This window comes from Protomyctophum parallelum (assembly GCF_964188405.1).
Source record: "Protomyctophum parallelum genome assembly, chromosome: 2".
NCBI lineage: Eukaryota > Metazoa > Chordata > Actinopteri > Myctophiformes > Myctophidae > Protomyctophum > Protomyctophum parallelum.
Window position 1 is genome coordinate 25,116,280 of NC_139699.1, and position 18,683 is coordinate 25,134,962.

The 18,683-nt window shown below is 42.3% G+C and overlaps 1 protein-coding gene across 1 annotated transcript in view; it reads right to left on the reverse strand.

The window, feature by feature from the left end:
* Positions 1 to 18,683, reverse strand: part of cep89 (centrosomal protein 89) — a 116,504-nt gene that overhangs the window by 74,024 nt on the left and 23,797 nt on the right. Inside the window, exons 11-15 of the mRNA XM_083760042.1 lie at positions 16,729 to 16,779; positions 7,157 to 7,240; positions 4,769 to 4,872; positions 4,239 to 4,354; positions 1,578 to 1,758 (exon numbers count right to left, since the gene is read on the reverse strand). Coding sequence (XP_083616168.1) covers positions 1,578 to 1,758; positions 4,239 to 4,354; positions 4,769 to 4,872; positions 7,157 to 7,240; positions 16,729 to 16,779 — 536 coding nt within the window. The remainder of the gene's footprint in view (positions 1 to 1,577; positions 1,759 to 4,238; positions 4,355 to 4,768; positions 4,873 to 7,156; positions 7,241 to 16,728; positions 16,780 to 18,683) is intronic.

Genomic DNA, 18,683 nt, shown 5'->3' on the forward strand with positions numbered 1-18,683 from the left:
CAGATCGCTGAGGATGCTCTAAGCTTTTCAAAGAAAGTAGATAGCCCAGTTTAGAAACTTAGTAGTTTTTTACCGTATATCTCCAGTTTTCCTAAACAACCTTTTTTTTTGTAGTTTCTTTTCCTTATTTTTGGATTATATAATTTCTGTATGCAACTACAACTGTATAATAAATCTTCACACTTTTGGAAAAACAACGCCCTGGTCTTGTATCCGTCTATTTTGGTGAGTAACCTGTTTAATTAATATTGAATTATGTTTCCAGGGTATAATTATGCACCATTGGGTGAGCGATATGTCAGTTGCCTCAATTGCCATGCACGGTCAGGACAAAGAGAAGAAATCTACTAAAGTCTGCATTTCAACCCAACTCATGTCACAGGCGAGATGCTATGACCTCTGTGTTCAACGGCCAGACTCCTCAGGCGAGCAGCTGAGGGTGTTCTTAATAACAGGGGCCTGGGGTCCGACTGACTGACTTCACCAAACCAGCCGCTACGCCATTCACTGGTTCCTCCAGTGACGTGGTGGGAACAGTTAAGGAACAAACAGTACACAGAGATTTGAATACTCTGTATATATAAGGTCCGATATTCCTGAAAGGCTCAGCCTGTCAACATGGCAGTGGGAGCTGCTCCGCTCTCTATGCGAGCCGTATAGAGGGGGGGAGTGGTGCTCTCTGACTCAGCAGTACAGTACTTTTCCCAGGCCTTACATGCGAGCCGCAGTATTGCCCTGGGATCTGACTTCACCATATAATATACCTGGAACTTCCACTGTTGTTTGGTGGAGGGGGACCTCGACAATTCAACTTAACTCATCTTCACCGTACTATAACAGACAGAAGGAGTGACCGACCGAACTTGAACCTGCAAAAGGGGGACAGAATTTTCTGGTACACTCAAACTGTCTACACAGACGTGGTCTAATGAAGAGATAGAAGCCCTTATCGCAATATGGCCAAACGATCATAATATCAAATGCTGAACACACAAAAACAATGCAGGATAGGATATATAGTGAGATCTGGTCTGGAGTCAGATAAAAGTGGTTGGTAGGTTTGTGTAGACAGTAGGCTACTCCTTGATACAACGCAGTGTGAATGCAAACGCAGCAAATAATAATTGCAAGAATGATGCAACTTCACCCCCCAATCGTAGCCTGGCATGGTCATAGGACTATTTCCAAGGGACGGTTACAAACGGATTCCAAAATCACAGCAAAACAGTCTCACTTTGAATAGTGGGCTCTGATTGGTCATATCACAAGTATGGGGTGAGCGAAATGTAATTCAAACTGAGGAGTGCCAGACCAATCTCCCAAGGATTTTTTTTTGTCCCAGGCAAATTCATCTGGTTTCCAGGCTACCCCAATCGTCTACCAAAGTACAGGTGTGAATGCGACCTAACACTCATTCCGAGAAAGGAACGACGCATCATGGAATTGAAAGAAATGCATTGGCTGGCACGATTACATAATAATAGGTATACTGCCCATATGGATAATGTATACTATACTCAATGCATACTGTTGTTAGTGTGAGTACTGTTCTGTGGTCATGTGGCATGTGTCAGTACCGCTTCAGCTTGCCAGCGATGTGGCAGTGTTCCTCCCAGCTGACAGCGTTCTCCAGGCTGGCTGAGGCGTGCCGGTGTTTGGCCTGCAGAGATGACAGCTCTCTGTGGCTCTCCTCCAACTCCACCTCCAGCCTCCTCTTCTCCTCCTCCAACAGCATCAGCCGCTTTGACACCTTACACACTGCAGAGAGGAGAGGAGAGGAGAGGAGAGGAGAGGAGAGGAGAGGAGAGGAGAGGAGAGGAGAGGAGAGGAGAGGAGAGGAGAGGAGAGGAGAGGAGAGGAGAGGAGAGGAGAGGAGAGGAGAGGAGAGGAGAGGAGAGGAGAGGAGAGGAGAGGAGAGGAGAGGAGAGGAGAGGAGAGGAGGGGAGGGGAGGGGAGGGGAGGAGAGGAGACGGAAGGGAAGGGAAGGAGTCAAGGACACACACAGAGGGAGGTAAGAGAGAACTAAAACCAATGAAATAAAAATTGGAAAAACATTTTCGATTTTTAAAGGGATTGTGACATTAAAAAATAATTTAGTTTAGTTTTTTTCCTTTTTTTTAAGGTTTCCTGAGCTCAATTTCACCCTGAACTTTTAACATCCAGTAGATTTTCTGTGGTCTGGGGTTTTCTGGCACAAACAAGTTCTCTGATTCTCCTGTGGAGTGTGATGTAATTGCCATCAAATCCCATATATGATATGGGATTTTAGCAGATGTCACTGTTTTGTCTGTTTTCATTGTAGTTCAAGGCTTCACAGACGGAGAAAATCCCAGCCAATGTTCAAAGTTCAGGTTCATTGGGTGTAATTGAGGTCATAAATACCTAAAAGAAAAACGAAAATAAATAAATAATGAAAATTAATGTCATGAAACCTTTAAATGAAAATGATCCTTACAAAAAAACTGACAACAGTCTGAAAAGTCTGAAACTGTATTGACTAAACTAAAATAGCAAATCTTCCAACCCCACCCATTGGAGGAAATAGAGAGCGGTGGAAAAGGATGGAATCAGACAGGCATAAAGAGGTGGGGGATCTAAAGAGATGGTAGTGTGAGAGAGAGAGAGAGAGAGAGAGAGAGAGAGACTCATAATACAACAATGTGCAAACACAGCAGCAATATAATATTATGTGAAGTTGTGAACTGTTGCGTTAAAAGAAGGTTGACCAATACAACCACTATGTCCGTATAGACATCTATTTTTTTGAAAAAGCTTTATTGCGAACGCAATGAGCACTAACTATAGAAGATGGCCTGCCCTAAACTGTCTGTGTGTCTGTCTGTCTGTGTGTGTGTCACGCTGTAACACCACCAGCCCGCCACCAGAGGGAAGCAGCTGTATCATATGGCTCATTTTGGTGTCCCCTCGGCACTGTGGTGCCCTATAGACCGATTCCGTACCGGTTTCATGGTCGCAGCCTACGTATTTCCTGTAGGCGGACTCGACGTAGCTGCGGGGGTAAAACCCTCACCAGGCGCACCTCTTCCACTACAGTGAACGGCAGAGTGACTGATGTTAGTTTGCCTCAAACTTTACTCCTTTACCTGCTTTTTTACTAACACTAACATTACAAAGATGCCCAGAACATCGAGATGAACCTGTATAGTTTATGGCTGCTCCAACAGTAGTGGCAACATAACAAATAAAATAAAACGGAATGTCTAATATCCACCGCGATGGCTGAGACCAGAGCCATTGAGTAATGGTTGAGACAAAGCAGTGAAGAATCCTGCAAGATACATAATTTCAGTCTTACCCAATACCCAATCTTTCTGTTTCATGAACACAAGGCTGCTGTATTTTATACCTCATACTAAGCATTTAAAGTATGAGGTATAAAGTACAGCAGCCTTGTGTTAATAAAACAGAAATATTTGGTATTGGGTAAGACTGGCGTTATGTATCTTTCACTGCTTTGTCTCAACCATTGCTCAATGGCTCTGGTCTACGCCACCGCGGTGGATATTAGACATTCCGTTTTTATTTTATTTTTATGTTGCCACTACTGTTGGAGCAGCCATAAACTACACAGGTTCATCTCGATGTTCTGGGCATCTTTGTAATGTTAGTGTTAGTAAAAAAGCAGGTAAAGGAGTAAAGTTTGAGGCAAACTAACATCAGTCACTCTGCCGTTCACTGTAGTGGAAGAGGTGCGCCTGGTGAGGGTTTTACCCCCGCAGCTACGTCGAGTCCGCCTACAGGAAATACGTAGGCTGCGACCATGAGACCCGCTACGGAATCGGTCTTTACGCACACTCGCAGTGCGTGCTGTGCTTGTGCCTAGTGGCGGACAACGGTACTGAGACTAGTCGCTTCTTTGGAGCTCGTTTTCGTAGATCTGTATCTGTTTGCTTGTTTCTCTCACATAATCTGTTAAGTCTGACAAGTCCAGGTGTGCCTCGGGAATTTGTGACAACTACACATTATAATGATTTATGATTATGTATTATTATTATAATTAATTATACACATTATTGTATATTGGCTATTTTTGTTCACAGGTTTGCATGACATTTGGCATTAAAAACATTTGGCCTTAAAAATAAAAGTTTGAAAACCATTAGCTGTATAAGCCATAGTTGTCTGTCTGTCTCTCAAGTCTGTGTACCAGGGACCTTCAGTGTGATGTATGTTGTGGCTGCCTGTCAGTCAGTCTGTCTGTCTGTCTGAGACAGTACCTTCATTATGATGTTTGTTGTGCGTTTCTTTAGTCTTGACATGCTGCAGCTCCAACTGTTCTATCAGAACCTGGTTCTCCTGGAGGACCAGGGCAGCCTGCTCCTTTAGCTCATGCCTGGATGAGAAACGAAGGGGGTCGTCAAGTTCATTTAACGGAGCACATTTCTTGCAGATTGAAATTCATGCATGCACGCATGCACTCGCACTCTCACACTGACAGTCATTCTAATAAAAGTATAGTCACATTTTGCCTTTCAATAATTGAAAGGCAACACAACAGACTAGACTAGAGTGACATACATTAGGATATTTGCTATTGTGATATGGCATAAGTGTTATATAAAAGTATAAAGATCGGATCGGGAAAGATCGGTATGTCTCAAAATCTATTGATTGGAATCGGATCGGGAGCAAAAAAACGTGATCGGGACATCCCTAGTGATAGACAGGTGATATGCACTGATAGACGGATACACACACAAATGCACACACATGACAACATGCACGAACACAAACAATATAGCCTCACCAGTCTTTATGGCTGACTACTCCAGTGTCTGTCAGCTGTTCGTGAAACTTCTGGTTTTCTGTGACAACCTCGTCCACGCGGACACATAACTTCCTCATCTCCTCCTGAAATGAACAAGAAACAAGAACAGGAAATGAGCCCACATCATGAGAGTCATGAAGTCAATGCGAGTCCATACTCATACTGTACATCTTCCAATCACATACGATACGACCATGATCCTAATGGTTAAAGGGATGATGACATTAATAAACTAGATAAAGTGCCCCTCAGGGCACAGGTCTCCAACAGGGCAGGTTAGGTTGTGGCCTCCTGGTGGCACTATAATAGGCCAATGTGAAAAGGGTGCCATTTCTTCTTACGCCTTGGATGGCAATTGGATGATTTGAGGCATTTTGCTCCACCTGTTGGTGGCGCTATAACAGGCCAATGTGAAAAGGGTGGGATATATTCCTCAGCCTAGTAGGAAAGTCAGTGAAAGATTTCACGTAAATTACACGCTGCATTTTTTTGTCTTGAACACATGACTATAGAGATACTGTGTAACGATTTGCGGGATTTTTGGACAGAATCTGGAGGAGTAATATCCAAAAATGTGTTTTACAAAAGTCGGCCTCCTTGTGGCGCTATAACAGGCCGTTCTGGAAATTTTGGGGCTGAGGTTCATCGTTGGCATCTAGGGAGTGTTTGTGCAAAATTTGGCATCGACCGGGTTAAAACGATTACCAGTAAGACGCCCTAAAGGGCGAGGTCACGTGCACGCATCCGCCTGGGTGACGGCAGACGAGCTCTGGCGCTTTGGCATGGGGGTCAGATCGACATATGGAAGGAATTCTGTACTGGACATATATGGAGCGTGACTTGAGTGTACAGGGTTTGATGAGGTCAGATCAACATATGGAATGTCAGAACAGGTCAGTTTCATGGAGATCTAAGGGTGGCAACGGGGCAGTGTCTTCAGTGTACAGGGTTTGATGAGGGCCCAGGTAGGGCTGGTCCTTAATTTCCGGGCCTGTTGAGAGCTCCAGTCTTCGCCGGCTGCCAGGCGTGGCTGTACTAATAACTTTGGGGCGGGCCAGTATAGAGTTTGAATGGACAAGTATCAGTCAAAAGGGAGACATCGAAGAGGAAGGATGGATGGGGAAGGATCAACATACAGTATGGAATGTCAGAACAGGTCAACTCAGCTCCATATATGGAGATCTAAGGGTTTGAGGTCAGATGTAGAGTTGCTGGCCAATATCCATGACATCAGGGATCTCCATACATGGGCATTCCCATATGGGCACGTGATGTCATGAGGCATGACCATATATCACAATGGGAATTTAATTTAATTTAAATAACTTTGTGTAGGACAAAAATAGCCAATTTGATCTACATAATTATGATGTAAATTCTCATTTCTCATTTCATTTTTCTGTAAGACGAAAATCGACTAGCGCCCCTGAAAAATGTAGTAAACAGAAGAAGTTGAATCATGTGGATCTCAAGATCTATATGGGTATGGCATGGATCCAATGTGGATCTCGGACTTCATGTGACCGGCCTGTGACGTTAGGTATCTATGGCATACTGTAGGTCATCTATGATTTCCATCATGCAATAATTTATTTAAGTTAAACTATTTCAAATAGTATAAAACTAAGAAAAAAGTAGACTTCTGTGGCCCACTTGCAATTTGAAATTTCTGGGGTTGTATTTTGCCCCTATAATTATGTCACTCTTGTTCCAGACTGACAATAGCAGATATTCTGTATTATAAAATGCTGTCTTTCTGTGAGTACAAGCTGTCTGTTCTCCAAACACAACACCCCATATCTCAGTCTAATTGGATGACTGGAATAAACACTAAACATTTAATAGCTGTGATTGGCTGGTAGCTGAGTGTTCCTCCGTCCTAATGGACCATAATACATCATTTTCATTGGCAAATGGAAGCCAATCCAACAATAAAGCCAAGGCTAGACATTTTATACACACAAAGGCAATGTCAAGTGATTTACATAGAAAATCACACCCGTGTGAAGTGAGGGGCGCAGTGAGACACCTCACAGTGAGACACCTCACAGTGAGACACCAAATGCAATTATTTACCCAAATGTAATGTTCTAGTGTCCCCCTCCACACTGTATGTTTTCATTAGCCTATACTCTTTCTACAGTATGTGCTCTTGAAAAAAGAATCTGGGCTACGACAAGATACTCATTCAACAATTCACAACATTCCACAAATGATTCCTTTAGAAATACCCTATTAAAATTCACACAAAATTCACTGAATTACAATTGGAAAAGGCACACAACAGCATTCACATTCATAATTACACAGAGCACAGAACAGACACAGGTGCACACTTTTGTGCAGTTACACATACAGTAGCCTTACCTCAGCATCTTTTAGAAGAGAGTCTTTCTCGTTAATCCCGTCTTCATACGCTAGCAGCAGAGGACATAAATACTTCACATCCAGCTGCAGACGGGACAGACAGCAAACAACACACTAAATCAGCGACATTTACAAGATGTCCCCTCAATACTGCTCTACAGAGAATAATGAATTACTACTACTACAACCAGTACCAAACTGTCTGTCCTATAGAGTGCGTTCAAGTGTCTGTTCCCCTCATAGTCGAATAATGTATTAATCAATCAGTTTGGTCTTAGTCAAGACTTTGTCAGTTGACTATTTGCTTTTATGCTTTTTATCCATTAGAATTTCGCGGCCCTGACGGGCCGCTCGTCCCAGAGTTACGTTGGCGCGCACTATGGGAAGAAGGAAATTGCGGGAGTTGACTCCACATGTAGTAAAGGATGGGTTATTAGTTATTATTATGTGTCCTTATTAGTGTAGTGTAGTGTAGTCAACACGTTATGGCTCGTACACACTGCCCGGTATTTGCTCCGATTATGCTGTCGGGGAGCATTTCTGGCGCTGGCCGACAAAAGCCCTGATCTGACGTTAAGCGGTGCCCAAAAGGTAGATCACGATCTACCAGTATAGATCACAAAGGCTTTGCAGGTAGACCACATGACATGGCCCTAAAAATATATATAATTTTAATATAAAAAACTATTTTTGCATCTGCCGCTTGAGATGACCTGAGATGACTTGATTGATTGACATAAAAAAGGGCCTGTCAGCTCAAACACACAATGCAATAGTTGTTGTTGCGTACAATCATCAGTAGCAAAGTCAAATACCAAAAATAAAAACCCTACCATTTCCATTTCCCCCCCTCAATTTCCCATTCCATGTGCGTTTGTCTTATAGTTGCTCTGGCCTCTGTACTACTGCCACCTACCGTCCATTTATTGTATTACACAGTGGGTGAAAAAAACACACGTGTGTGTGTGTGTGTGTGTGTGTGTGTGTGTGTGTGTGGTTTCGATGTGCAGGGCGTTGCTGAAAATGAGCACCTGTGCTCAGCTACTTCCCTGGGTAAATAAAAAAAGAAAAGAAAAAGAAAGGTACCTTTCAAAACCTATAGAAGTCAGCCTGGTACAGACGAAGGGGACACCACTGTATGTAGCCTCAATTACATTTTGTAACTATTTTCAGCAATGGGATGATAGTTTTATTTGGTGGGTATATGAGCTGGTCGTTTTGAAAGTAGCTCTCAAGTAAAAAAAAGTGTGGGCAGCCCTGGTATAGATGATTATATATATATATTCATTCCGTCGGTAAATCCCTGTAGGCTACCCACATATTGGTAGCCTATATTAGCCCAATATTGGTGTTACGCATTTCACTTGAATAATGTTGTGTGCGCACGTGCGCGTTCGGAGAAAGACAGAGTTATTTAATGAAACTGAAGATTATAACGTCCTGTATTGGTAGCCTATATTAGCCCAATATTGCCGTTACGCATTTCACTTGAATAATGTTGTGTGCGTGTGCGGAGAAAGACAGTTATTTAATGAAACTCAAGATTATAACGTCCTGTCTCGCTGGCGCCGTGTATAGCCTGCATGGCTATTCCTGTGTGTGTGTGTGTGTGTGTGTGTGTGTGTGTGTGTGTGTGTGTGTGTGTGTGCAAGCCAGGCGTGCGTGTGCGTGTGTGTGTGTGTGTGTGTGCGCAAGCAAAAGTACTCGGCAGTATGGCTAGCAGGCGAAATAGCCAATGCGATCTGTGTAATAGTAAATACTTAGGCACAAACCAACTACTGTCGAAGAACAATGTTGATGTAACTAAGAGATTCGCTGAGTGATTTATATTTTATATACAGAGATTTAGAAGGAATAAGCAAAATCGTGAGGCAACAATTCCTCTCCTTCTCTTCTCCTGCGGACAGGGAGACTCGGAGATCAGATGATTCAGAATCAGCACAGGGGGGGTGGCTGAGAGCTAGTAGCCAATTAACACTACGAAGTCTGAAAAAAAATCACTACTACTCAGTCGGCTGAACGGTCAGGGGGACCGTGTTTTTGGTGCGATTTGATTGGCCACTCTCTCCCCCACACGTCCCTCTCCAGCTGGAGAAGACATTGTTCAAGCCTGCATCCCATTTCCAACGAATTAAATCATAATATGTTTCTTAACACATGTTTTCACTCCTAAAATGTATAAAACTAATAATACATGTGAAAAATATATATTTTGCCGTTGCCCGTTAGTACTATATTGCAACATAGCCATGGAAGAGTGTCACGTTGCTGCCTTTTGTTGTTATTTTTTTCCTTCCAAAAGAGCAAGATCACTTGTCTTTTCTTGTGTGTTATCGATGTAATTAATATATGTGACCCCACGCGATGTACAGACTGCTTGACTAGGCATGTAAACATGACATAATTGTATTAACATCGTTCATAATACGGCCGTTAGCACTGTGAATTCAACATCCGGTGAGGAGAGGATACGGTTCGTGTATGTGTTGTGTATGGAAGTCAGCGCATACAGTGGCTTACCGGATGTAAGCCTTGCACACTAAATAGAAAGCCTGCAGCCTGGTGATACAAAAAATAAACTCCACACGTGAAATGCACTGCATGTTGAGGAGAAACACCAGCTCAGCTGCTGTTTATAACATCGTGCAGTTATTGAATTCATGAACATTTGCATGCTTCCCTGAGAGGGAGAGAGAGAGAAAAAGTTTACAGATAAAGAAGGACGGACAGGCTGAACTCTTTTGACTGACAAAGAGCTGGCGATATTGAGCCTATATGCCAGAACAAATTAATCCACAGCAGCATGCCTACATAAGTTCCACGTCGCTTGCAGAAAGAACTGTTCTTTTGACTGACAAAACATTTAGCGGTTCGGGAGGTCTATCTGGTTGGAATTATTCAAACACTTTTTATTTTGTATCGCGCATCGGCAAGCGTTCTCGCTTCATGGAAAGTAAATGTCGGGTCGAGTCTAACCGAGCATTCAATAATAATAATAATAATAATAACAATGATAATAATCATTGTATTCATATTCCTATTATCTTATCAAAATAATAAACAAATTCCAAGTTAATTAACCAGCCAAACGTATATGATTTAATTCGTTGGACATGGAATGCAGGCTTGAACAACAACAACAACAATGCCATCTCCAGCTGTCTGTTTGTGTGTTCTTTTTTTTTCTCCACCCCTACCACCATAACCACCATAACTCGCTCATTTTTTGCTCATTTAAAAAAAATCAAAATACCATGTAAACTATGGAATTGGGGCTTTCATTTGGTATATAAATCGGTTGTGTAGGCGCTCTCTACGAAACGATATCAAGTGAAAAGGAAATGTCGGGGAATCACCATTAACACCATTATCAAGCAGCGCAAACAAAAGACGAGAGGGGGAGAAAGGGTGACGGCGGTCGATTGGGCCGATTATAGTCAGACTGAGTAAGAGATATATGCCTAAAATCATATTTACAAAATGTTTCAAATGGAAAAAAAAACAGAGATGATTTCAACCGAATATTTAGACAAAGTCATGCAAGGGGAACTTTCTCTGGACTCCATGGGCTAAGAAAATAAACGTTGAAATTTCAAATTCGGTCAGAACGGCTGCTCAGACTTCCTAGTGTTAAAAGACGGGGTAGTAGTTGCCAGGTTCGTGAATTGTAAGCGAGTCGTAGTGTGTGTTGAATGGCATTTGAATGGCATTTGTGGGCTTGTGAATGAATTTTCTCACATGTAATTTGTGCTCACTTGCATAGACCTGGCGAATTTGTGCGAAAGGCCTTGTTTCTGGGCCTGTTGGGGCAACAGTGGTTAGTGTTCCGGGGGTGTGGGTGCTTGGGGCGATAATGTTTGTAGTAAACAAATGCATTGCCGCGTGAGTGTGGAAGGCAGTGCAATGACCATGGTTTGGCGGACTGCGAAGGGTAAGTGTGTGACGTCACTGCCGTGTGAGTGTGTGTGAGTGTAGTGTGTAAGATGGTGTTGTGGGTGTTGCAATAGCGACGTAGCTGTTGTGGCTTTGGGTTTCTTGCCATGTGTTGGGTACAACTTCTCACTTGTTATAATAGATGCTGAAATAGTTTCTTGAGGAGCAAATCTCAAGTCTAGATATAACCTTTCATTCTGCTTGTCTAAATCTTTCAATAGCCAGTGGTAAAATCAACATTTAGGGCCAAAGGGAGTCTACCAACGCGCCTCAAGCCTGGAACAGCTAATCCGGTGCTTCACAGGTATAAGGACATAAGTTGCAGAAGGAGGAGAGGACACTGGAGCAGCACGGACATTTATAGCCTTTTATTAGGTGCTAAGTATACAGAACGACTAACGTTTTGACCTTGCGGTCTTATTGTAATGTTTTTGTTGAGCCACTGTATTTTCCTTTTTCTACATATTTGGCCACAAGGCCCTTAATTATGTATGTGCACTGTTGTTCCTAAATAATCTTTTAAATATTTATGGCTTTTATATGGTTGAATCACTGTTTACTTTATTTAATTTACTGTTCAACAGCGTTTTTTCCATAGCCACACTCTGAACTGTTTAACTGATAGTAAATGGTTATTACATGTAACATGGCCTTTTGTCATTGGCTCATTGATAGCCCAGCCTGTACTTAAAGACATGCCCAAATGCTGCCACCTCTATGACTCTGATGAAGTCCGCAAGGTCGAAACGTTAGTCGTTCTGTATAGAGCACCGAAGTCCTGACGTAACTCGCTCATCCCTTCGATTCCCCTGGTTCACGGAAGTAATTTCTCCATGGAGAATAACATGGGCTCATCTAAAATTCTTTCATATAAGTGTTTGTGGTCCAAAAATAAACAAGCTGTCTCGGCGTTATTGTCATGGAGGGACCGCGTTCACGTAAATACGCTTGCGTTGTCGTACCGCGACTTCTCCGAGCAAAAACACAGGTCTCATTGAAAATGAACTATACTGTAGGAGTGTTTTATCGCTCCCCGTTTGCAAGGCCCTTTAGAATGTTCATTCTCAACCTCGCCAACAGGACAAGGCTGGTTGGTCATTGTTGTATGCAACAAACACTGTGTGCTGATTAAAACCACGTTCAACCTGGCCACCTAGGTTTTGGGCATGTTATTATCAAAAATGTTAAGGAATTGTCAAAAATAGCTCAAATAGTTTAGATTTAGAAAACTCAAACAATTCAACATGTTGACCTATATCTAAACATGTAGATACATTTTAGCTTTATTTATTTGTTTGTTAGATTCTCTTGCTTTTTTTTTGCATTTTTTAATAAAATACTGTAGGGGTTAGGTGGTCAAATCAACTTCCTACAGTATAGTCAACTTCTTTACTCAAGAATAGCCGGTCTGTTCTAGAGACAATTGTCTACTCTAGGAACAGTTCAATAATAGTATTAGTTTATGTGAAATCTAGATCCCTGCCACATTAGGCATGTTAAAATATTACAGTTTCTTGCACTGTAGATACTGTATTGGGAAATTCAATATGTATGATACAGTACCGTATTGTGCCGAATATAAGACGACTCTGATTATAAGACAACCCCCATTTTTCAAGACTCATTTGTCTGGGATTTGTTGAATGTCAAATAGTTTAGTCCCCGATTATAATACGACCCCGTTTTTTAGAATATTTCCATTATATTCAGGCCAATTGGGTACATTGTGCAGCCCTGGTTGAATGGTCTTAATTTGACAAGAACAACACCCAAGGGTGTTCAGAAGATTCTGTTCAGTCATGTTGTCTTTTGTCTGCATCATTTAATCTAGAGGTGAGGCGGAGCGAGAGAAGACCATCAAATTAAATACTTATGTTGCATAAATATACTGCATATAAAAAATGACTGTGCCGTGCACTCATTAGCCACACTGAAGACGTACGGTAGCATAGTCTATAAAAAGAAACAAGCTACAACAGCAGTTGTCACAGGCACGTTCACAAGCAGAACTATGTTGGACTACGTGCGTATAAGGCACCACACAGAAAAATACTGAGTGTTAATTTGACTGCAACAGTGTCAGGAATCATGAAGGATTATTTGTCACTACTAACACAGGTACAGTACAAGCAGCCAACTGCAGTGGTATTAAAGTACGCAAATTGCTAACACAACATAATAACTAGAACTGCACTCTGTCGAGTGCATACTTGCTTGTTGCACACTAGTAGGCCATAAATGGCCAACTAGTGCGCAACCCGCCACTTTTGATGTGTATGCAAATAAAACAGCAAATTGTGCCTGATTTGCTGGGACCAGGTTACATACATGTATACACAGGAACATTACCTTTAATCCTCCCAACACTAAAACATATTGTCATTACGTCACAATCGAAGACCAATTACACTCTGGCATTGGGTCCTTTAATCTACATATTTCTTACGTCATCATTGAGAGCTAGTTATACATATACACACCATGTACTCTGGTCCCAGCAAATCAGGCACAATTTGCTATTTTATTTTACAAATTACATATATATAGTATATGTATGACTAGCTCTCAATGATGACGTAAGAAATATGGTCATGTATGTAATCTATCTGGTCCCAGCAAATCAGGCACAATTTGCTGTTTTATTTGCATACGCATCAAAAGTGGCGGGTTGTCTGAGACGGTGCATACGGACCGGGCGAAACTATTACTTGCGCGCTCTGCTTGCGCAAGTAATAATAATGAATGACAATAATGTGCCCTAAGTCCCACCAAGAGCTTTAAGGTCTGCGAACAAGCTGCTGCTGGTTGAGCTTACAACTAGCAAGAGGAGCAGGGGTGACCGTGCTTTCGCGGCCCCCAGGCCCCAGGCTCTGAAACATGCTGGCCCTCCCCATTAGACCTGCCCACTCGATTGGGGATTTTAAATCCCTACTCAAAACTCATCTGTTCTCCCTTGCTTTTAATTGCACCTGAGCTCTCTGTCTTCCGATATTCTGCTCTGTGCTAATTAGGCATGTGGAAAATAATCGATACGTATCGATTCATCGATTATGACGTGCGCGATGCGAGTGAATCGGTTCATTCACTGTGTATCGGTAAAATTGACGGGTGAAATCTCGATGCATCATTCGCGGAGTGCTTGCATCGGTAAAATCTGTGGTTGCACCGTTTTTTCATGGTAAATTTCACCCTATCCTGTGTTTCCGAGGCGCATTGAACGTACCATCAGAAAAGGAAGAAAACAAAACGGTCTCTCGCAGCACACACAGTCAGTGAACAGAAGCTACCGTACGACGGTGCAGTCAGAGTAGACACGTTGAGACAACAAACAGACTCAGACTATAAAGAGCACCCGCGACTAACAGAAGTGAGCCCCACGCATAAAACAAGAAGCACCACCTTTACTCTTTAGCTTTATAAAATAGCTGTCCGAGTAGCTTTGTCCGTCGATCAGTTGACTTTTCACTGTAGCGCTGCGTGCTGGACTGCTGGTAATGATCCACACTCCACAGCTGTGCTTGCTGATTATCCGACGCAAATCTGCGTTGCGATCATCATCAATTTGTAATTAAAGAAAGCAGTCACAACAACGCCACAGCAGGGTGTAGTAGTACTGCTTGCGTTTAAAGTCGTTTACAACTTTCCACTGTCCAGCTTTCCCCTGCTGTTCTCTGGGATAGAAGCCTTATTTATATTCTGCAGCAAGACGGTGTCGCACGCCTAAATTGCAGATCCACAAGCTCACAGCGGGGAGTGGATGAGACGCGTTGTGAGCTTGTACATCTGCTATGTATTTACAACGTTAATAATACATGCAGGCCAGGGTCTTCAATGTTTTTCAGGTCAAGCCAAGGACCACTTAGCTGAGAGTGAGAGATCAAGTAGGGACCCCCACTATACATAGGCAATTATATTATAAAACTGTTGCAGATTAAACTAGATCATAGACTTGTTTGACAGCACTACAAGTGTGACCTGTAATTGTTGTTTTGTTTATTTGTTTCTTTTCTTTTCTTTTCTTTTTTTAATGTTGGTAACATTAATTGATGAACGATAGGCTATTACATTTTAATCTCTTGAACCCTCTATACTCAAAACCTCAAATTGACCTTTGAGATATAATAATTATACTATAGCCTATGATTATTAGTAATCTAACAATTCCACAATAACCAGCAGAGAGCAGACCCTTTGTTTACTTACAGAATTCTATAAGTTGGGTTGTTTGAGATGCAGAGCTATAATACTAACCTACAGTAAAACAATAAATTGCTTTGAATTTAAATGTAATGCATTTTTACATGTTTTGGGAAATTAATAGAGCTTTAATATAAATCCTTTCTATTGTGATGAATCGCCATCAAATCGCATCGTATCGGTAGAGGGGTGAATCGCATCGTATCGCATTGATTTGAACTAAATGGTTATCGCATCGCATCGGGAAGAGGGAGAATCGTATCGCATCGTATCGCCAGGGGATTCCATGTATCTCTAATGTATCGTATCGCTGGCAGTGCATCGAGATGCGTATCGAATCGTGAGATGAGACGAGATTCACATGCCTAGTGCTCTTAGTATGCCTAGTATGCTCTTGTTTTATATTTTATTGTCTCGTTCATGTTCCCTGCCTTTTTGTATCGTTGCTTTATATTGCTTTGTTCTGTTGTTTTAATCTTTGTTCAGCACTTTGGTCAGCCTTGGCAGATAAACAAAGACAAGTGAGAGTGTGTGTGTGTGTGTGTGTGGGGGGGGGGGGGGGTGTAAAATGGGGTCATATATATATAACTTTTTTGCTGTGTAGGTTGAAGGGGGGGGGGGGGGGGGGGTAGGTTACAACACATAAGCACAGCAGCACACACCTGCTTTATAGCTTACTGCGGTGCAAATTTGGGCCTTGAAAATACACATCCAAAATTATATATTTTTTACAACCGTTTTACATACAGTACTTTGATCAATATGTTTTCGTCAAAACATATGGTCAATGTTTAAAAATGTGTTTTAATATTAAGGGGCAGTAGCCTGGAAACCAGACGGTGCAGACTCTACACACTCTGCAAAATGTACCTTTCCTCTTCTACCCCTGATCTGAACCTGGTTTCCTATGCAAGTGCTGAATTCTTTTCCATTGAGATAGTAGAACTTGCCTGCTCTTGCTCCTGCAGGGGATAAATTGAATCTTGAACATCAGGTCAAAATGTGTGTCAGAATAATCCTGTGTCTAGTTGAAACATCGTCACCTTTGACATGATCTAAATGTCTCAATAGAAGAGCAGAGACTAGAGAGACCAAATACAACCACCCCAACAAAGTTGTATTGTATTAACATACTCTAACATACAAAGATTGGACAAAATGGCATTTCATTAATTATAAAAGTTACATAGTGCCTCTTTAACTACAGTTAATAAAGGGTCAAAGAGTGTGGACTTCTACTGTGGTTTAACCCATTAAAACCGGGAAAGCATCTGTGTTATTTTCAGCCATATGTTATACTTTGACATGATTTTGGAGCTCCTTGAAATGAAATGGTTTGAGCACCACGAATAGCCTATAGCAGCATACGTTTTCCAGAAAACTGTTAGGATTTAGAAGACATTTGTAGAGGTCTTAAAGTGTTAATAAGTAAAGATACTGACCAGCCATGGGGGAGGAGAACCTTTCACTGGTAACCCACTGACTCTGGAACCCTGGATGAAAGACAGATGGATAGATGGTTGGATGGATGGATGGACGGATGGATGGATGGACGGACGGAAGGATGGATGATATTAGCAGTGGTGGAAGAAGTGCTAACATGTTTTACTACAGTAAAAGTATCAATACTGCAGTAAAAATCTGGAATTCAACATTTACTTGAGTAAAATAATTGGTATCAAAATGTACTTTAGGTACCAAAAGTCAAAGTACTATAATAATCTTTTGAAAATAGCAGATCTACAAGCTCACAATGCGTCGAGATGCGCCATTGGACTAATGATATGGATTTATATATACTGAGTAGGACAGAACCTCACCTAAATTACTTCCAAATGTCTTATTTATTTGTTTGTTTGTTTTTAATTCAATATAGTTGAACTTTTCAGTACAGCAGTGGTATTCAACTGGCCAAATGCGGCCCGCGGAGCGTCCCCTTGTGGGGGGGTTATTCTAGGAATAATAAGAGTGGCTAATGAAAGTCACAGGTATGGTGTGTGCGATATGTGCGATATGAAGTGTGATAATGACAGTAATACTTTAATCATATTCAAGGGCTTTTGGAGAGAAATAAGACTTCAGTCACTTTAGACTAGAGCACTGCAGAGGGCAGGTGTGTGTGTGTGTGTGTGTGTGTGTGTGTGTGTGTGTGTGTGTGTGTGTGTGTGTGTGTGTGTGTGTGTCCGTCCATATGGTGCTCGTCGACGGACATATTATCCTGCTCATTACTGTGCAGAAATATAGATATAAATCTTTGTGTTTGAGCACAAAATGCATTTTGAGTACCCACACATTTTCGCGCTCCGCGCGCACGCTGTGCAGCCGCCCACACACAATCAATCAGTTGTGGCCCCCGGCCTAATCTAGTTGAATACCCCTGGTGTACAGTATGTGCATGCGTGTGTCATTTACTGCTCTAAACAAACATTAAAGTCCATAGACTTAGCTGGAAAAATATTGCATCATAACTGCCCTCTAAACAAATATAAAGGCCATAGACTTGGCGGGCCTATGACGTGATTTCGGAAAGCCATGCATTGGAGGCATCTCCCTTAGAAATAGGGTGAGAAGTTCAGTCACACGAGAGAGACTCGGGAGTAGAACCGCTGCTCCTTCACCTGGAAAGGCTAGGTTAGGATGCCTCTCAGGCGTCTCCCACTGGGAGGAGCCCCCGGGGCAGACCAAGGCGCAGTTGGAGGAAACACATCGACTCACTGGCCTTGGAACGTCTCGGAATCCCCCAGGAGGAAGTCACTAATGTTGCTCTGGAGAGGGAAGTCTGGAGCACTCTGGTGGAGCTGTTGCCCCCGCGACCCGACTACGGATAAGCGGTTGAAGATGGATGGATGGATGGATGCATTGGAGGGGCTTAGCGCCCCTCAAAAATAGCAGATGTTGGTACAAAGCGAATAAGAGCTGTCTTTAAAGCAGATGTGCCTGCGCCGGAGACGATGTTTGGCATGAGAATGGTCACATAAAATGAGGCCGATTCACGGCGATGCTGTGCTTAGTATTCTGTGTGCAGTACGGCGGATGCTCTCGAGTCCTCACATTAAATATTCAACAGAGATACAGTAATAGCTGCTATCTTATCAGAGGTATCACATAATACAGGACAGAAATAAGTTGGACAAGAATGACCCGTTGGCCCTTTGTGAGACGAGTGACAAAAAGTACAGAGAGGGCGATAAGCGTGTGTCCACTCCTGATTGGGCAGTGGCCGTATAACCAGCACAGCAAAAAAAGTGGTAAAGTGATGGGCTGAAGTGGAGCCTCCCTGCATAAGGTACTAAGGTACTAACTATGTCAAGCATGGACAAAGCTTGGCTGCCAAAAAGTTGCTTTGGATAGTGTAAATCCAGGGATGGGAATCTTTTTATTATCACTTAGCCGGCCC